Consider the following 19,083-nt stretch of genomic DNA (forward strand, 5'->3'; position numbering starts at 1 on the left):
ACACTTGTATTGGTTTTTACCTTTTGGCTACTATGAATAATGTGCAGTAAACATTGGAGTACAAATACTTATTTGCATCTCTGCTTTCGATTTTTTGGGTATACATCTAAAAGTGAACTTGATGGATTATATGGCAATTCCACGTTTAATGTTTTACGGATACTACTACTACTCAGTCGCTTCAGTCGAGTCCGACTCTGTGAGACCCCATAGATGGCAGCCCACCAGGCTCCCCCATCCCTCCAGGCAAGAACACTGGGGTGGGCTGCCAGTTCCTTCTCCAATGCATGAAAGTGAAAAGTGAAAGTGAAGTCGCTCAGTCGTGTCCGACTCTTTGCGACCCCATGGACTGCAGCGTACCAGGCTCCTCCCTCCATGGGATTTTCCAGACAAGAGTACTGGAGTGGGTCGCCATTGCCTTTTCTGGTTTTAGGGATAGGAGCAACCTTTTCCCATAGTGGCTACACCAGTTTACATTTACACCAGTGATGCCCAAGAGTTCCAATTTCTCCACATCGTCATCAATGCTTATTATCTTCTGTTTTTGTTCTTTGATAACAGCTATCCTAATGGGCATGAAGTGATATATGATTGTGGTTTTGTTTGCAATTTTCTAATGACTAACAATATTGAATGGTCTCCCCCGCCTTGGCTCAGTGGTAAAGAATCGCCTGCATTGCAGGAGATATGGATTCGATCCCTGGGTTGGGAAGATCCCTTGGAGAAAGAAATGGCAACCCACTCCAATATTCTTGCCTGGGAAATCTCATGGACAGAAGGGCCTGGCAGGCTACAGTCCATGGGGTTGCAAAGGAGTCAGGCATGACTGAGCAACTAAACAGCAACAACAATGTTGAGCATCTTTTCACGTGCTTATTGGCTATTTGTATATTTTCTCCAGAGAAATGGCTATTCAAATACATTGCTCATTTAAAAAATTGGTTGCTTTGTTGTTGTTGTTGAGTTGTATTTCTTTACACATTATGGATATTAATTCTTTATCAGATATATAATTTGTAAATATTTTCTCTCATTTCTCTCATTCTTTTCACTCTTTTGATAGTGTCCTTTTTAATCTTGATGAACCCCAATTTAATCTACTTTTTCCTTTTGTAGCTCTGCTTTTGGTGTCATGTCCAAAAAGAAAAATATTGCCAAATTAAATGTCATGAGGATTTTTCCTGATGTTTTCTTACATAAATTTTTATAGTTTTAGCCCTTAACTTTAGGTTTTGACCCATTTTGAATACTTTCTGCATTGAATGGTCTTGGTACCTTTGTAAAAAAAAAAACCAACTAACCTCATATTTGAGTGCTTATTTCTGAGCTCTCTGTTCTATTCTATTGGTCTTTATGTTCTCTCTTATGCCAGAACCACACACGATTTTGATTACTGTAGCTTTATAATAAGTTTTGACATCAGGAAGTATGAGACCTCCAACGTTGTTCTTTTTCAAGATTGTTTTGGCTATATGGGATTTCTTGGAATTTCATATGAATTTTAAGATGGGGTTTCCTGTTTTACAAAAAACATCATTGGGATTTTGATAGAGGTTGCATGGAATCTGTAAATCTCTTAGGGTAGTGTTGTCATCTTAACAATATTATGTTTTCAATTCTATGAACATGGGATAGCTTTCCATTTATTTAGGTCTTCTTTCTTTCAGTGATGTTTTGTAGTTTTTTTGCCTCCTTGGTGAAATTTATTCCTAAATATTTTATTCTTTTTTGATGTTATTGTGACTAGAATTGCTTTCTTAATTTCCTTTTCAGATTTTTAATTAATAGTATGTAGAAACACAACCAAATTTCGTGTTTTGATTTTGTGTTCTTCTATTTTGTTGTATTTGATCATTAGCTCAAGCAGGTGACTTTTTTTTCTTTTTTTTTTTTGGTAGACATTTTAGGGTTTTTCACATATAAAATAATGTCATCTCTGGAAGAAAGATATTTTTACTCCTTTTTCTCCAACTTGGATGCTTTTATTTATTTTCTTGACTAACTGCTCTGGCTGGAACTTTTCTTGCCATGTTGAATAGAAGTGGTGAAAGCAATTAAAAGCAGTAATTACCCTTCAGAATACACAAGTCTGATATTTGGAAGATGAGTCCCTGATGGGCTATCCTGGATCCATCAGGGTGCAGAAAAGGCTGTCACCTGCTACAAAGATGGGGGAGTGGAAGATGATAGCCACTACCTAAAGAAGAGCTTGAAATTCACTGAAATATACCAGCATTTCCATCAAGCTCTCCACTAGATGCTCCTAAGTTTCTACTAGTTACTTGGGATACTAAAATAGTTACTCCAGACAGTTTCTGCCTAGTTTAGTAGGTGTTGAAGTGGAATGATGGATTTCTAAAGCTTCTTATTCCACTATCACTCCCACAAGAACTGGCTTTCCTTTTTTTGCTTGGTCACCTCTTTTAACCTGTTAAATCTTTGTTTTAGTAAGGTCAAGGTCATGGGGTAAATTCTTTGTGGGATGATAGGCTTCCTATTGTTTCAAAGTCACAGATTCTACCACTGATCCTGGTTGGCCATATGACACATTTTGTGTGATTAAAAAAAAACCTGAATGTGAGTGTAGAGAGAATTCAGTTAAGTTTTATCTGCTTCTGAAATTAATGTAAATCCAAATTAGGCCAAACTTTCTGAATTTATATAATTGATTTACATTTAAAAACCATGAATGTCTCATTTAAAATTTTTTTTTCTCATCATGAATCAGTGAAGCAGTGTTCTAGAAAGAAATATTTTGTTTCATTTGCTGTGTTTTGTAACCAATCTTTTATGGCAGTGAAACACTGGCTTAATGAAAAAGAAACATTTTTCTTTGTGTCCTACATTTTCATCATATTTTTCATCCTGTCAGAGTAATCTGAAATTTAGAATGTTAAAAAAATCAGTAAGAGAAGTATATCACATTTCTTACTAGGAAGCAAAGTTTATAATATCATAAAGATGGTAAATCTTTGAGCTTTTCACTTGAAGACGAACTAATCATTAAAACATATACATTACCATATGTAAAATTAGACAGTCAGTGGAAATTTACTGTATGATGCAGGGAGCTCAAATCCAGTGCTCTGTGACAACAGAGAGGGGTGGGATGGGGTGGCAGGTGTAAGGGAGGTTCAAGATGGTAGGGACATATGTTGACTATGGTTGATTTATGTTGATGTATGGCAGAAACCAACAGAATAATGTAAAGCTATCATCCTCCAATTAAAATAAGTAAATTTAAATCAAAAAACTAAAATAAAATTTCAAGAAATATTCCAGCAGCTTCCTTTTGTTTGGCTAACGTTTCCCACACTCCAGTTGTGAGCTGGTTATCTAATTACCGATATCTGCTTCAAAATGTTCTTAATTCATTCTTTACTTCTGAAAAATAACACAGTAGATCTGTAGGGTTAACATGATGCTTCATGAAAGATGTTTTCATTTCTTTAAAAAGAAAGTATCCCACCTATTATGAAATGACAAAATGAGCAGACTTCCTCCTGGCAAGAGGACCCTTGTAAACCCTTCAGGTTTACCCCCTTCAGGGGTCACTATTGTTAAGGACGGGGAGTGGGGCTTACTGCAAGTCTTGTCACTGTTTTCTCTGGATCACTTGAGAACTTTCTAGAAAAAGACTTCTAGAACTTTCTCCTTCCTGTTACAACTGAGCTTCTTAAGCTTAGTCTCAATTTTACTTTTCTTCTAGCTGAAAGGAACAAAGCTCCATATGAAGCCACTTTCAAAGCTTTCAAAGAAAAAGGGAAACTCTAAACATTGAATATGGAGAGTGGGAGGGGATCCATTTCAGCCCTTAAGAAGACATTTCCACCAGAAAATTATCCTTTAAAAAATAGTTTATTATTTTAGATGTAATGCCATATTGGTATAATTCAGGATTTTTAAAATTATCATTTTTGGAGGGGGGCACCATGTGGCATGTGGGAATCTTAATTTCCTGACAAAGGACTTAACCTGTGCCCCCTCTGTGTTGAGGGGGCCAGAGTCTTAACCACTGGACTGCTAAGAAAGCCCAGAAAACTGTCCTCTTTATTGCCTGCCATCTCCACTACGTTCCAGGGCTTGTCTGCTGAAGGTCCCCGGATTCAGCCGCTCCGCAGAGAGAATCTCACTTTTCCAGCCCAGGTAGTGGCCTCCAGCTTGCCCTCCCCCGCATCCAAGCAGAGCCGGGAGGTCCAGCGCTGTTTCACTTCCCCCCTTTCCCAGCAGGCCGACCCTGGCTCCTAGGTTCTCACAGGCGCCCAGTCGCCTCCACCCTCTTCCTCATCTCTCTCCCACACGTGTCCCTCTCTCCCCTTCCTCTGTGTCTGCTCTTCTCAGAAGTTAGCTTACAAAGCAAAGTTGTAACTTTGAATTCCTGTTTTTCCAACCACCCTCATGTGACAGGATATCTCCTTATTGGAGGTTTTCCCTAATTTCAGAAGCCCTTTAAAAGTGGGCTCTTCCTCCACGCTCCTTTTCAGCTGGGCAGTTCTGAGAAGGGTGGAGCGGGCAGGGACAGCTGGGGGCTCGCTGGCCTGGTCCTCCCCGCTGTCTTCTCTCCATCCGTGGAAGAAAAGGATAAGCTCTGGACCATGAGGCCGTCCCCACTCCTGCCTCTCCTCTCTCTGCTTCCGGTAGCCGTGCAGCTCCTGGGTAAGTCGGCTAATGAGGTGGGACCTTCCTGACTTAGGGTCTGGGGTCTATGATACCCCTCTTTTGGGGGAAAATGTTAAGGGATTCCTTCCTCACCTGCGTGGAGGAGGAAGCCGGGCTACAGCACCACCAGCTCTGCAGGAAACTCCTCCGGGTCCCCAGGCCTGGAAGCTGGGGACCGGGAGGAGGCAGCGGCTCCTCGGGTCAGGGGGGCTGCCTGATCTGAGCCCCCCAGAGCCCTGACTTCCTCTTAATCTCTTCTCTCGTCTCCCACTGCCCCTTTGCTGCTATATATTGTTAGAGTGATTTCTGCTCCGGTTGGCGAATTCTTGTTTTCAATTTCTGTCTAACCCTCAACCAATCTCTCCTGAGTGTTTTTTGACCAAAATGAGGGCAGCGCTGGTATCTCTCTTCATCGTAGGTCTAAGGATGGGTCTCAGATAGTCCCCGCCAAAGGTCTCATGAGAGTTTTACAACGCATCTTTTTTCTGTAAATGCACATTAAAAAAATTTTTTTTAATTGGAGTTGATTTACAGTGTTGTACAGTAATTGTGTACAGTAATTGTGATCAGTTATACATATACACACATCCCCTCTTTTTTTTTACAGTCTTTTCCCATATAGGTCATTACAGAGTATTGAGTAGAGTTCCCTGTACTACACAGCACCTTCCTAGTTATCTGTTTTATACATAGTACTGTGTATACATCAATCCCAATCTCCCAATGTATCCCTACTCCACCCCCTCCCTTACCCCCTGGTAACCATAATTTTTATTTTCTGTATCAGTGACTTTATTTCTGTTTTGTAGATAAGTTCATTCCTATCCCTATTTTAGATTCCACATGTAAACAATATCATATGATATTTGTCTTTCTCTGACTTACTTCACTCAGCAGTGAATGAACCATTTTTATCAGTCCTAGTTTTTATTACTAGACAGTTCATCCTTAACGGTGTTCTACATCGATCCTTCTCTCAGTTCTAAGTTGTTCAAACTGATTCGTTCTTATTCCTCCATCCCTTTCTTTTTTTTTTTCTTGGAAATGGATGATAACTCATGAGGACCAGACTCAGAGCCTTCCGGAAGCCTGAAGACAGTATGACGTCTCTATTTCTTTAAACACATCTTGCTTTACCCTCGGAATGAGAGCTGAGAGTGTCTGGAGGAATGTTTATTCCCAGGTCTCTTTTGAGATGAAATAGATGGGATTTCAGCTTTGAAATTTTGGATTTCTGATCCCCTTGATTTTCCCCAAGTCAGCAAATACCATCTTGCCCAGCCTGTGCTAAGGGTGCTCCATACCCTGCTGGCATGTTGGAGGTGGGTGCTGGGGAGAGGGGATCATGGATAAGACAGAAACTCCTGACCACCAGGAAACTTTCCAGAGAGAGTGTTTGATCACAGAAAACAAATCGGCATGATCGTGAAATAGCAGAGATGATAAAAACATAAGCAAAGGCAGTCTAGTTTGTACCTGGCCCCTGCTACTTAATTTCTTTGTGCCTTAATTATAAACTTTCTTAGTATATAAACTAAGGAGCATCGTATTACTTGTCCCATCAGCTGTTGCAATGATTCAATGAGTTAAACTATGTAAAATATTTAGAACATAGTATGACTCGTAATAGTTCCTAAATGTTAGCTATTCATAACCGTGACTTTTTTTCCCCCATGGTAGCAATCAATGGCTCAGTGCAAGCAGGAAAGGAAAGGTTTTCCAAGAAACAATACAGAGGAACGAGTCCTGAAGTCTGAGGAGATATTTTCCCTGTTGTTGTTGTTTAGTCACTAAGTCATGTTTGCGACCCCATGGACCCCTACCAGGCTCCTCTGTCCATGGAATTTTCCAGGCAACTATACTAGAGTGGGTTGCCATTTCCTTCTCCAGGGGATCTTCCTGACCCAGGGATAGAACCCGAGTCTCCTGCATTGGCAGGCGGGTTTTTTTTTACCACTGAGCCACCAGGGAAGCTTTTATTTAACCTGTGTCCTGGCTACAAAGCACATCTCTCAGAGAGTAAGGAGGAGTGTGATGGGATAGCAGGCCCCATATCACTCTGGTCTTCATCTTGAAAGACTGTCTTGTGCAAGAGGATTAATGTATTCTTCGTGACCCCAAAGGTTAAAACTAAGACCAGTGACAATCTTTTAAAGGTTTTGCTGTCTCAAATAGAATGTTTTGCTTAGGAGAAAGTTTTCTCTCACTAAAGGTCTTCAGACAGACCCTGAATGAGACCTGTACTCTAACCTGGCACTTCTCAATAGGAACATCATTGGCCACATTTTGTAGCCATGTTTAAAAAGATCAAAAAAAAAAAATAAACTGGTGACACTGATTTTATGAATATATTTTATTTAACCCAGTGTATCCAAAATATTATTAGTCAACATTCATCAATATAAAGCTTACTGGGATATTTTTACATTTGTTTGAAAAAAAAAAACTTTTTATTTTTTATTTTTTTGGAGTATAGCCAATTAACAAAGTTGTGATAGTTTTAGGTGGACAGCAAAGGGACTTAGCCATTCTTTCCCATACTCCCCTCCCATCTAGGCTGCCACCTCACATTGAACAGAGTCCTCTGTGCTATACAGCAGGACCTTGCTGGTTATCCATTTTAAATATAGCAGCATGTACATGTCTATCCCAAGCTCCCAAACTATCCCTTTAGATTGATTTTAATACTAATCTAGGATGTCTTCGAGGAACAGTTGCCCACTGACCACTCCCTTACTAGTTTTCACAAAATTTTCCTTGAAGAGTTATATTTTTCCTTCATTCTTCCTTTCTTTTTTTACCTTTTCTGTATTTCTAGTCTCTCATTTCTTCCTTTATACATGTGACTTGCTTTGGTACCAGATTTAACACATATTTTCTGACATTGTTGAGCAAAGCCAAGGTTTTGTCCTCTTTCTTTCTTCAGTTGTTCTTATAGTCATCTATTTTTTTCGTTGTTGTCCCAAATGACTTCTGAGTTTTTTCTCTAATTCTGAGTTGGAGATCTGTCGATGTAGGATATTGCAGATACAGGCAAGAAGACAATTGCTTTGTTGTGTGACATTTCAGTGCCTTCTGAGGTTGTTGGACCTAATTTCTAGGTGGGAAGAATCACTTCTGGTTAAATGTGAGCATTAAAGAATTAAATACACTTAAAGTAAGTCAGAAGGAGAAAGACAAATATCATATAATATCACTTACATGTGGAATATGAAGTATGAAACAAATGAACTCATCTATGAAACAGAAACAGACTCACAGACATAGAGAATGACTTGTGATTACCAGGGGCAGGGGTGATGAGGGAGGGATGGACCGGGAGTTGGGATTAATAGATGCAAATTATTATACAGAGAATGGATAAACAGCAAGGTCCTACTGTGTGGCACAGAGAACTATATCCAATCTCCTGGGATAAACCATAATGGAAAAGAATATGAAAAAGAATGTCTATATGTATAACTGAGTTACTGTTGTACAGAAGAAGCTAACAGAACATTGTAAATTAACTATACTTCAGTAAAATATATTTTAAAAAACAAAATACTGAGGGCAACGTGTAAGGGGAAAAAAAGAATCAAACACACTCAACTTCAGTTAAAGACAAAGACCCCTATCATCAGGGGGATGTGGCAATCACAGTGATGACAAGTGTTCCTGAAACCTGGTTTCTGACACTGAATCTTGAGCAGCTGAAGGAGAACCAGAAGGTCACAGAGCCACTAGAGGATTTGAACAGAAGGAATGTAGCCTTTTAAGTAGTGTGTTGTCTACATGGCACAGAAGGAACTAAACTGACATCAGTGTGAGAATAACAGGGTCCTCTTGCCTCCTGGTGAGCATCAAGCATTGTTGAATGGAAACATCATGTAGTTACACTGATCCATAGAGGGAACTCATGGAAATCAGGTAGAATAATCAGGTAGAATAAAATAAAATGTAGAGGAGATAGGAAGGCAAGTACCCTTTGAAAAAGAACTGAGACACAGGAGACATTGTAGGATGTGCATGTGTGCTCCGTTGCTTCACTTGTGTTGGACTCTTAATGAACCCGTGGACTGTAGCCTTCCAGGCTCCGATATCCATGGGATTATCCTGCCAAGAATACTGGAGTGGGTTGCCATTACCTTCTCTAGGGGATTTTCCTAACCCAGGGATCAAACCTGTATCTCCTGTGGCTCTTCGGCAGGCAGATTCTTTATCACTTGAGCCACCTGGGAAGCCCTTATTGTGTGACAAATTCTTCTGATTATAAACCAAGTTAAGGTTACAGAGCCCTTTCAGATCCTTACCCACTTCAATTAATTGCTTTCAGATCCTTAATCAGATCCTTACTATAACCCTATGAGATGGGTTGAAAGAGAAAGTAAAGTCGCTCAATTGTGTCCGACTCTTTGTGATCCCATGGACTGTAGCCCACCAGGCTCCTCCATCCATGGAATTTTCTAGGCAAGAGTACTGGAGTGGGTTGCCATTTCCTTCTCCAGGGGATCTTCCTGACCCAGGGATAGAACCCAGGTCTCCCGCATTGGAGGCAGACGCTTTACCATCTGAGCCAGCAGGGAAGCCATGAGATGGGTTGGTTGGGTGCTATTAATGTCATTCACCTTTTACTACATGAGGAAACAGGCTCAGAAGTAAGCTAGCCAGTAAGGACCTGACCAGTTCTTGATTGTGGTCTTCTGGTTCTGAGGCTAAGAAGATGTAATTTACTAGCTGGAGTGTATTGATCAAGAAAGACATAAACATGCTTCAAAACAGCAGGATGTCAAAAAAGGGCTTAGTCCCTCTCTTTGCATCAATTATTTAGATTTTTCACTTGAAGATGGGAAAGGGGACAGTAACCTTTGAGGGTTCACTATCTGCAAAATGATGTTCTGGGTGCTTTGCTTGAACTATCTCTAGATATATACATCTAAATATTTCTTTAAAATATTTAGAATGTTTCCAGCAGCTCTATCAGAGAGCATTATTATCCCATTTGACAGATCAGGAACGTGAGGCTAGAATGATTAATTTAACTGAGGCAACACAGCTAGGACTTGGTGGAACCAACATTTGATTGCAAGTTTGCTGGCCTGCAAACACACGCTTCTTTCCACCAAATCACATGGGAACTCCGGGGTCTCTATCCTTCTGTCTGTCTCTTTGCAACAGTTCTCTGCTTTTTTCTAGTTTCATCCTGCTCTGGACCATTTCACATTGCCTGCAATACTGATTTTCTCCAGTTAATGATAAGAATATACTAATATGTATCAAGCAATTTCTGTGTGTCAGGAACTGTTCTCAGCGCTTTGTTTAGATGATCTAATTTAAATCTCACACAACCAGCAGGTCCTGTACTTTCCTCCTCATTCTTCAGGGGGAAAAGGCAGGACAGAGTGGTTTAGATACTTGACCAAGGTCACTCAGTAAGCAGTAGCACTCCAATTATGTCACAGTCAGGTGGACACAATGCATTAAATTAATTTGCCTGGTTATGAGTGGAAGAGGAAAAATTGTGTAGTCTCAGCTTCTTACCTACATGTTTTGCTTGTCTTGAAGTTGGCAGAGAGGCTGGGTTTTTGAGGTTGAAGATTAGGAGAGAAAGGGAAGGATGGTGAATGAAGTGGCAGCTGGGAATGGAATCCAGGATATAGGTCTTGGGATCAGCAGGTGGCGGGAGAGCTCCTGAGATGGGAGTGAATGAATCCAGGAAGGGAGTAGGTATTCCTTTCTTTAGGGAGGGAGGCAGGAAGTTGGCAGTGTCCCTTACTCTGTTTTCTCCTTGAGGTCATAGTCCTTATTGGATTAATACTTGCACCTCCCCCAATAGCCTAATTGTTTTTGCTGTTGTTGTTTAGTCTCTAAGTTGTGTCCGACTCTTTTGGGGCCCCATGGACTGTAGCCTGCCAGGCTCCTCTGTCCATGGGGTTTCCCAGGCAGGAATATTGGAGTGAGTTGCCATTTCCTTCTCCAGTGGATCTACCCGACTCAGGGATCAAACATGTGTCTCCTGCATTGGCAGGCATGTTCTTTACCACTGAGCCACTTGGGAATCCCCAATAGCCAAATGCGGTGACTCAAATTGGTAGGTCCTCTGGATATTTGATGAACAAATGAAGGATCTAAGAGGAAAATAAAATAATCTTCAATTTTTTCTTTATCCTTTTGTTCAGTATCACTAAACCTAATCGTGTGATCCTTAGTTTCCCCCTCTGCCCCCAGCAATTGTTACAGTTTGTGTGCGTGTGTGTCTGTATGTGTATGGTAGTGATGGTTTAGTCCCTCAGTCATGTCCGACTCTTTGTGACTTCATGGACTGTAGTTCGCCAGGCTCCTCTGTCCATGCAATTCTCCAGGCAAGAATGTTGGAGTGGGTTGCCATTTCCTTCTCCAGGGGATCTTAACCCAGGGATTGAATCTGGGTCTCCTGCATTACAGATAGATTCTTTACAGACTGAGTCTCTAGGGAAGTCCTTGTGTATAGTAAGTGCATAATAAATATTTATTTTTAACTAATACATTTACAAAAATAAACATTTATTAGCTTAATTTCAGTTCTTTGGGGACACACTTGTGGGGTGTACCTTCACTTACAGGAGCTAATGAACAGATTCTTGGTTTGGTTGACTCAAGATGGTGACCTCTGACAATGACTTGACAATGACTTGACTTGACCTCTGACAATGACTTTTTTCCCAAGACTGGGAAAAATCTTGGGAAAAACTGGCTGAGGAGGGGGCCGTGAGACCAGAGGGAGGCAGCTGGTCAAGGGTGGGTGAAGGAACAACTGAGCCCTGTGGGCAGATGAGCTCAGCCTTCCTGGGTACCCTGGGTGACAAGGTAGAATGTATGTCTCAGAATCATCCTTCCTTGGTGTAAGGATTAGGGCTGTTCATTCCTCCAACACCCACTGGTCACTAGTGAAGGGTTGCTCCTAGGAGGTGTTCATTCTCTGACCCTTCTGGTCTTTGCAGTGGGTGAAGGAGGCTCTGATGGTCAGAAAAATGTCCCCAGGCCCAGAGATGTGGGGCTTCCCCTGGGGAGTGGAGCTGGTGCTCACTGAAATAGCAAAAGGCAAGAGAAATAAATGGGTTTCTGGCAGCATCCACTACAAAATACCCATTTACTTTCCTCTTATCCAGTTTCCCTGTCTTCCACAAGTTATTAGCTTTTATGTTTTCATGTCAGTGTTTTATTTATTGATGGTGGGGAAAGCCTAAAGATGCCTAAGGAAATACAGCCTATGATAGTTATATCTCTAAATTGTCACCTTTAATAACCTAACTTTCTTTGCCAGTAAATTTGGAAATTTGAACTTCCCTGGTAGCTCAGTTGGTAAAGAATCCTCCTGCAATACAGGAGACCCCATTTTGATTCCTGGGTCAGGAAGATCCACTGGAGAAGGGAACGACTACCCACTCCAGTATTCTGGCCTGGAGAATTCCATGGACTATGTCCATGGGGTTGCAATGAGTCGGATGTGACTGAGTAACTTTCACTTTCACTTTGGAAATTTAATGACTTGCTCAGTGTTATCATTTGAAACAGTTAAAATGTGCCTAAAAAAACATTTGTACCCATGAAGTTGGGTATCCAGGCTTTTGCCATTTTTTAAAATTGATTTTTCTTGAAATATAGTTGTTTTGCAATGTTGTGTTAGTTTCTACTGTTACAGCACAGTAGACCAGCCATGCATATACATATATCCCCTCTTTTTTTGATTTCCTTTCTATTTAGGTCACCACGGAGAATTGAGTAAAGTTCCATAAGCTATATAGTAGGTTCTCGTAAGTTACCTATTTTGTACACAGTAGTGTATACATGTCAATCCCAGTCTCCCCATTCATCCCACCCACCCTCCCTTTCCCATGCTGGTGTCCGTATGTTTGTTCTCTATGTCTTTGTCTCTGTTTTGTAAATACCATTTTTTCTAGATTTCACATATATACATTAATATATGATATTTGGTTTTTTCTTTATGACTTACTTCACTCTGTATGATAGTCTCTAGGTCCATCCTCATTGGCTCAGATGGTAAAGAATCTGCCTGCAATGCAGGAGACCCAGGTTCGATCCCTGGGTTGGGAAGATTCCTTGGAGAAGGGAATGGCAACCCACTCCAGTATTGCCTGAAGAATTCCGTGGACAGAGGCTATAGTCCATGGGGTCACAAAGAGTTGGACATGACTGAGCAACTAACACTTTCACAGGTCCATCCACATCTCCACAAATGACCCAACTTCATTCCTTTTTATGGCCAGACTTCAGCCATTTTTAACCTGAGACATTGCGTGGAAACTTCTTTGCTAGATGCATTTTGACTTTTTATATTTCTCCCCTTGAAATGTGGGCTCTGTGTATCAGGGAACTTGTTTCTAGTTTGTCTTTGCATTATCACCAGCAGGGTGCCTGGTATCTATTTGTTGAAAAATAAGAGATTAGTAAGACTGAGTTAAGATGGATGGCTAGTCTCGTTGATTCGGTAAATACATTTCTGATGTATAAGTACCATCTATTCACATTTGTTAAGTTTTGCAATATTTCTGTTACAAAAACATAGTATAGACAACAAAAACTGAATGTTTATCCAAATAAAACATTGGTCTGGTTCATAGTGACAAAAACGCCATAAGCTGTCTTTTGGTCAAGGTCTTGAGTCACTTTCAGAGGAAGACTGATGACATTTTAAATCAGAGACATTGCACAGAGACAGTGATACAAGTAAAACTCACATGTTGACGCGTCAAGGAGAGGAATAACGTATGAACACAGGATCATAAAGCGATAATTTTACATTTCCTCATATTGTCTGGCAGAAGCAATATCAAACTTGCACTGCTTCCTAGTGTCCAAGATAAATAAAGGAAACAAGAAGAGATACATTTGTATTGAAATAGAAGCTTTTCATTTGCAAGTACTTCTGTTATAAGCATTTATAAATTGCTCTTTGGGAAAAATAAACTTTCAGGGTAAAAAGTCATATGAAATAGATCCATCATCTTGAATCAAGCATTAAATAAAAGAAAGTACCTGGGTTAATAGTCAGGAGATGCTTCAAATTTAATAACTATTCCTTTATTCATTCAACAAATACTTGTTGAGGGACTATTATGCTCTAAAAAGAGAGAATATGGTGCTGGATTGGAAAGATAAGTCTTTCTACTCAGGGAATTTACATTCCAGTAGGGACACAAACAAAACATAAGTAAGCAAAATTTTAAAAGTATATATTTTAAGGTGGTTATTAATATTATATAGAAAATAAAAGAGTTAAATTAGAGTTGTTAGCTCACTAAGGAGTTGGCAATTGAGTTGGAACCTAAATGAGTGTCTTAAGAAGAGGGAACTTGAAATATGGAGTCTGTAAAGTGAAAATGAGCTTCAAGTTTTTGAGGAACAGAAAGGCTTTGTGGCTAGGAGGTGGTAAGTGAGAGCAAGGGTGGGAGGAGGTGAGAGTAGGAGCAGCTTCCCTGGATGGTGTCACATCTAGTGAGCTGTGACATGGAGACTGGACGGTTTTGTTCCTGTGTGTGCAGTGGTCCTCACGAAGGGTTTACACTTGGGAAGAGATGTGATGAAAAACAAAGTCTCTTCCATCCTGGAAAACTTCTCCCCAAAAGTAAAAGAAAAAGAAAATAATTTTATTATTGAGTAAGTATTCAAGCAGAATGTGACATGTATTGGCAGTCTACTAAAGAGACTGCAGAAACAGAGAAACTTGACCCTTTTATATGGCCAAGTAGAAACATTTCATGGCATCAAGCAGGTTTTGCAGTCTGGGGTCAGGTGACATGTTAAGCCTGTCTCACCCAGGAAACTGGGAGATCAGGCATTATCTCTAAAGATTCCATTTCAAACAGAGGAAAATCAGAGCAAGACCGTGGTGGCTCGGTCTGGGGTATGGTAGTGGAGATATAGAGAAAAGACTGGATTAGGGAATACGTATTAGTTGGGTTCTCCAGAGAAACAGAACCAATAGAATGTGTATGTGTGTGTCTACCTCTGCCTCTCTCTCTGTCTACATACCTATCTCTCTACCTGTCGTCTATCAATATTTTTTGAGAGAGATTTATTTTAAGAAGTTGCCTCATGCAGTTGTGGATGCTGACAAGTCCAAAATCTACAGGGGTAGGTTGGCGTGTTGGTAACTCAAGAAAGAGTGGATATTGAAGTTCAGGTCCAAAGATAGTCTAGAGATAGAATTTCTACTTCTCTGGGGGACCTCAGCCTGTTTCTCTGAAGGTCTTCAGCTGATTAAGTGAAGCCCACCCACAGTATGGGGTATAATCTGCTTTACTAAAAGTCTACTGATTTAAATGTTAATCTTATTTAAAACAAGAACAAAAACCAAAAAACTTGCGCAAACAACCTTCATAGCAACATCCAGACAGGTGTTTGACCAATTATTTTGATCCTTTGACCCAACCAATTTGACACATAAAAGTAACCACAGTGGTACATTTTTGGAGGGGGCCAACAGATCATAATTTTGTCCTAGACATTTAAGGAAAGCTGAGAATCTAGATGACTCCTAGGTCTTTGGCTTATAGATCTAGGTGGATGATGGTGCCATTAATAAAAAAGAATACTGGGTGTTTGCTCATGAAATGCCATCATAGTTAAAGTTAAGATGGAACTACAGATGAAAATTAAATACATGAAATAAAACTCAAGGAAGTATAAAAACCTCTGAAAGAGGAATCCTATTCTTGCATAAAGACTTCTAAACACCTTACCTTAAATGGTTGGTTACCAGCTGGTTGGTTGACTGAATTTAGACGGTAAGTGTTGGTCATTCAACAATACAATCAAATGACTGAAGTAGAAGGTGGAAGATAGATTCTGTTAGGATGGTACTAAGCAAAACTTTGTGTAATGTGGAAGAGAAGTCTAGAGAAGAAAATAATAGGTGCAGTGGCCAACATGTAAAGGTCAATATAGGTGAGTCTACAAATATCTATCTGTGGCCACATTTTCATAGTTCAGTACCCTTTTAGCCAGACATAAGTTTGTGTATGGTACATTATCCATTTAAAGAACATTTTATCTTCCTTTTTCCTGGGTTTTACTGTGAGCAAAACACAATATTATTAAAACTTTAATTGTATTACCAATGCACAAAGTTACTCATGTTGCCACACAAAGATCAAGCTTGGGAAGGACTTCAGTGAGATGGGAGGAGATTGCATTGACACTACATGTTCTGCTGACAGACATCAACTCCAAATATGCCAACAGAAGCAGATGTTCTGAATTCAGGCTCTAGTGAGTCCCGATTCCAAGAAGTGGAACCGGCAGACATGTGGAACCCAGCCAAGGAATCTAGGCAGAGGTTCAAAGTAGCTCTGAATTAGGAACCCAGGCAAGACAGAGGTAGGAGGACTCTACCAAGTGTAGACAAGAACAGATATGGCAAGAGAACATAATCTTTTGAGGCAAAGATCCATTATGACATCAAAGTTGATGGTCCAAGACTGATCTCAGAGTGCAAGTGTTGCCAAGCCCACAGGGGTGTTGAGGACAGTAAATAGAATTTGGCTTGTGAAAGTGCTTTGTAAACAGCAAAGGGCTCTCTTAGTGATACTCTGATTATTTGATAGTGTCACTGGGATGACCTGATTAAAATTGGAGTTAACTGATGTAAACTAGTGTATAGAGGATGGATAAACAATAGGTCCTTCTATATAGCAGAGGGAACTATATTCAAGATCCTTGGATAAACCATAATGGAAAAGAATGTAAAAAAGAATATATGTATGTATAACTGAATCACTTTGCTGTAGCAGAAATTAACACAACATTGTAAATCTATTTGTTGTTCAGTTGCTAAGTTATGTCTGACTCTTTGTGACCCATGGACTGCAGCGTGCCAGGCTTCCCTGTAAATCAACTTATACTTCAAAGAATGAAAAAAATAAAGTTGAAATCAAATGTAAAAAAAAGAAAAACAAGCTCATTTAGCCAAACCTTCAAACATCTGTAATACTACACTAGCTCACTTTGAAAGAAGCTCTTAAGTAGAAGGAATTTACTCAAACTTCACAAAAAGTCTTTAATTTATATTTGTGCCCCCCAAATAGTCAATTCCTTTCATTTGTCTATTAAAAAACAGACAAAAAAGAAAACCTTTACATGATTAAACTTGAGCTCAATTGTGATTTAAAGGACAAAAATGTGCTTACTCGCTCCTTTTATTCTTTTCTTGTTTGGCAAGAGGAAGTTGAGTTTTGCCAGCTAGCAGCTATGTACTATACGAATAAACCATGTATACATATTTACTTAAAGTACCAACCCCAAATTACAGGCATAAAAAAACACTGTTATTTGTAAAGTTACTCTTATAAATATTACCTTAAATGATATAAAAACTTTATGTGCTCAACCTTTACTGCAAACTTCACAAATTATTACACTTTTCAAATGCATTTTGTATCATTTTTTAATACAAAGGTCAAGATGAATATGCCAATGAAATGACAGATACTAGATGTCTGAGTTGCCCGCTTTGGGTGGGAAACATAACAAAAAATTTCTCTAGTTGCCCAGACCTGGGCTACCCAACAGACTCTTAGCTCACAGATTTGCTGGCCATTAAACGAAGGTAAAAATTCCTAAAATAAAATTGTTTTTCTAGACACAAGAAGCCTTCCCAATGTTATAATTAAAATAATTGTGTATAGGTTTCATCTGTCTCAAAGAGGCTAAGGATAGTCAGACTTCAAAATTCTATTCTAGGACACAGAAATATTTAGTTTAATACTTTATTGTATTCATCTCCAAATTTGTTTTTCTCACACGAGTATTATTTCTTCTTCTATTACCTATCTTTTATGTTTGTGCAGGCTTGTATTTGTGCTTAATTGTGTCCAACTCTTTGCAACCCCATGAACTGTAGCCCACCAGGCTCCTCTGTCCGTGGAATTCTCTGGGCAAGAATACTGGAGTGGGTTGCCATTTCCTCCTTCAGGGGATCTTCCCAACCCAGGGATCAAACGCATGTCTCTTGCATCTCCTGCATTGGCAGGCAGAGTCTTCACCACTGCACCACCTGGGAAGCCCTCTTTTATGTTTACTTCACTACAATTCATGTGCATTTAAAGTATTTGAGCCTTTTCATAAGGTTCCTTGTCCAAACTAGGACATCTTGAAGATTTCCAGTCAATTACTGGCAGCTGGCAGCCATGTACTCCTGAGAGAGGACCCTCAACCCAGTCTTGGCAGCTTCAGGGACCCCTCTGGAGGAGCTAAGTTCGCCCAGGCAGAGTCAATTTCATCTTTTTTTCCTGTGATCATAGGTCTTTAAAGGGAAATGGAAAAATTGAGAACTTATTTTTCTTTAACTTTTTATTTTATAGCTAATAAACAATGTTGATAGTTTCAGGCGGACAGCAAAAGGACTTAGCCACACATATATATGTATCCATTCTCTCCCAAACTCCCCCTCCCTCCAGGCTGCCATATAACATTGAGCAGAGTTCCCTGTGCTATACAGTAGGTCCTTGTTGATTATCTATTTAACATTGAGAACTTTTGACCTAAAATGTTGCCTTTATCCTATGTATCCACTTAAACATCCTTTTTTTTTTTTTTTTAACAGACACTAGGCAATTTTTAATATACAATGAAGATCACAAGCGTTGCGTGGAAGCATTAAGTTCCAGTGCAGTCCAAACTGCAGTTTGCAACCCAAACAACGAAGCTCAGAAATTCCGATGGGTGTCTGAATCCCAGATCATGAGCGTTGCACTTAAATTATGCTTAGGGGTGCCATCAAAAACTGATTGGGTTCCTGTCACTCTGTTTGCCTGTGACTCCAAGAGTGAATTTCAGAAATGGGAGTGCAAAAATGACACGCTCTTAGGAATCAAGGGAGAAGATTTATTTTTTAACTATGGCAACAGACAAGAAAAGAACATTATGCTTTACAAGGGATCGGGTTTATGGAGCAGATGGAAGGTTTATGGAACCACTGATGATCTATGCTCTAGAGGTTATGAAGGTAAGAAGCTTGGAATTTTTTTCTTTTGTCTTTCTGTCCATTTTTTCTCATCCTCTTATTTGAAAACTAATTCAAGAAAATAAGCATATTCTTGTTCAGTCTGTACTAGAAATATTGTTTACTTTTGAATTTGGAATGATTGTGTGTTCTGTGAGTGAATAAATGCAGTTAAAAAGTCCTGAGTGATACTTTAGCTATGTGTGATTAATAGGAAGACATTTCTTTTAACTTTTGCTAAAATTTTTCCTAACAACTATTACTGTTTTTGGAAATTACTTTTCACTGTCATCTTTAATTCAGAGTCTTGCATTTAACACTGTGTGATTGTCATGATAAATGAATTTAACCAAATGTTTCGTTTCCTTTGATTTAAGTCATCTCTAAACAAATGATCCATGGAAAAACATTTTTTAATAACTCAGATTGCATAATATCTTGAC

At 39.6% G+C, this 19,083-nt stretch overlaps 1 protein-coding gene across 1 annotated transcript in view; it reads left to right on the forward strand.

The window, feature by feature from the left end:
- Positions 1-4,492: 4,492 nt before the first annotated feature.
- Positions 4,493-19,083, forward strand: part of MRC1 (mannose receptor C-type 1) — a 108,682-nt gene continuing 94,091 nt past the window's right edge. Inside the window, exons 1-2 of the mRNA XM_065919580.1 lie at positions 4,493-4,656; positions 18,242-18,643. Coding sequence (XP_065775652.1) covers positions 4,596-4,656; positions 18,242-18,643 — 463 coding nt within the window. The 5' untranslated portion in view covers positions 4,493-4,595. The remainder of the gene's footprint in view (positions 4,657-18,241; positions 18,644-19,083) is intronic.

The sequence above is a fragment of the Muntiacus reevesi genome, chromosome 2, assembly GCF_963930625.1.
Source record: "Muntiacus reevesi chromosome 2, mMunRee1.1, whole genome shotgun sequence".
Taxonomy (NCBI): Eukaryota; Metazoa; Chordata; class Mammalia; order Artiodactyla; family Cervidae; genus Muntiacus; species Muntiacus reevesi.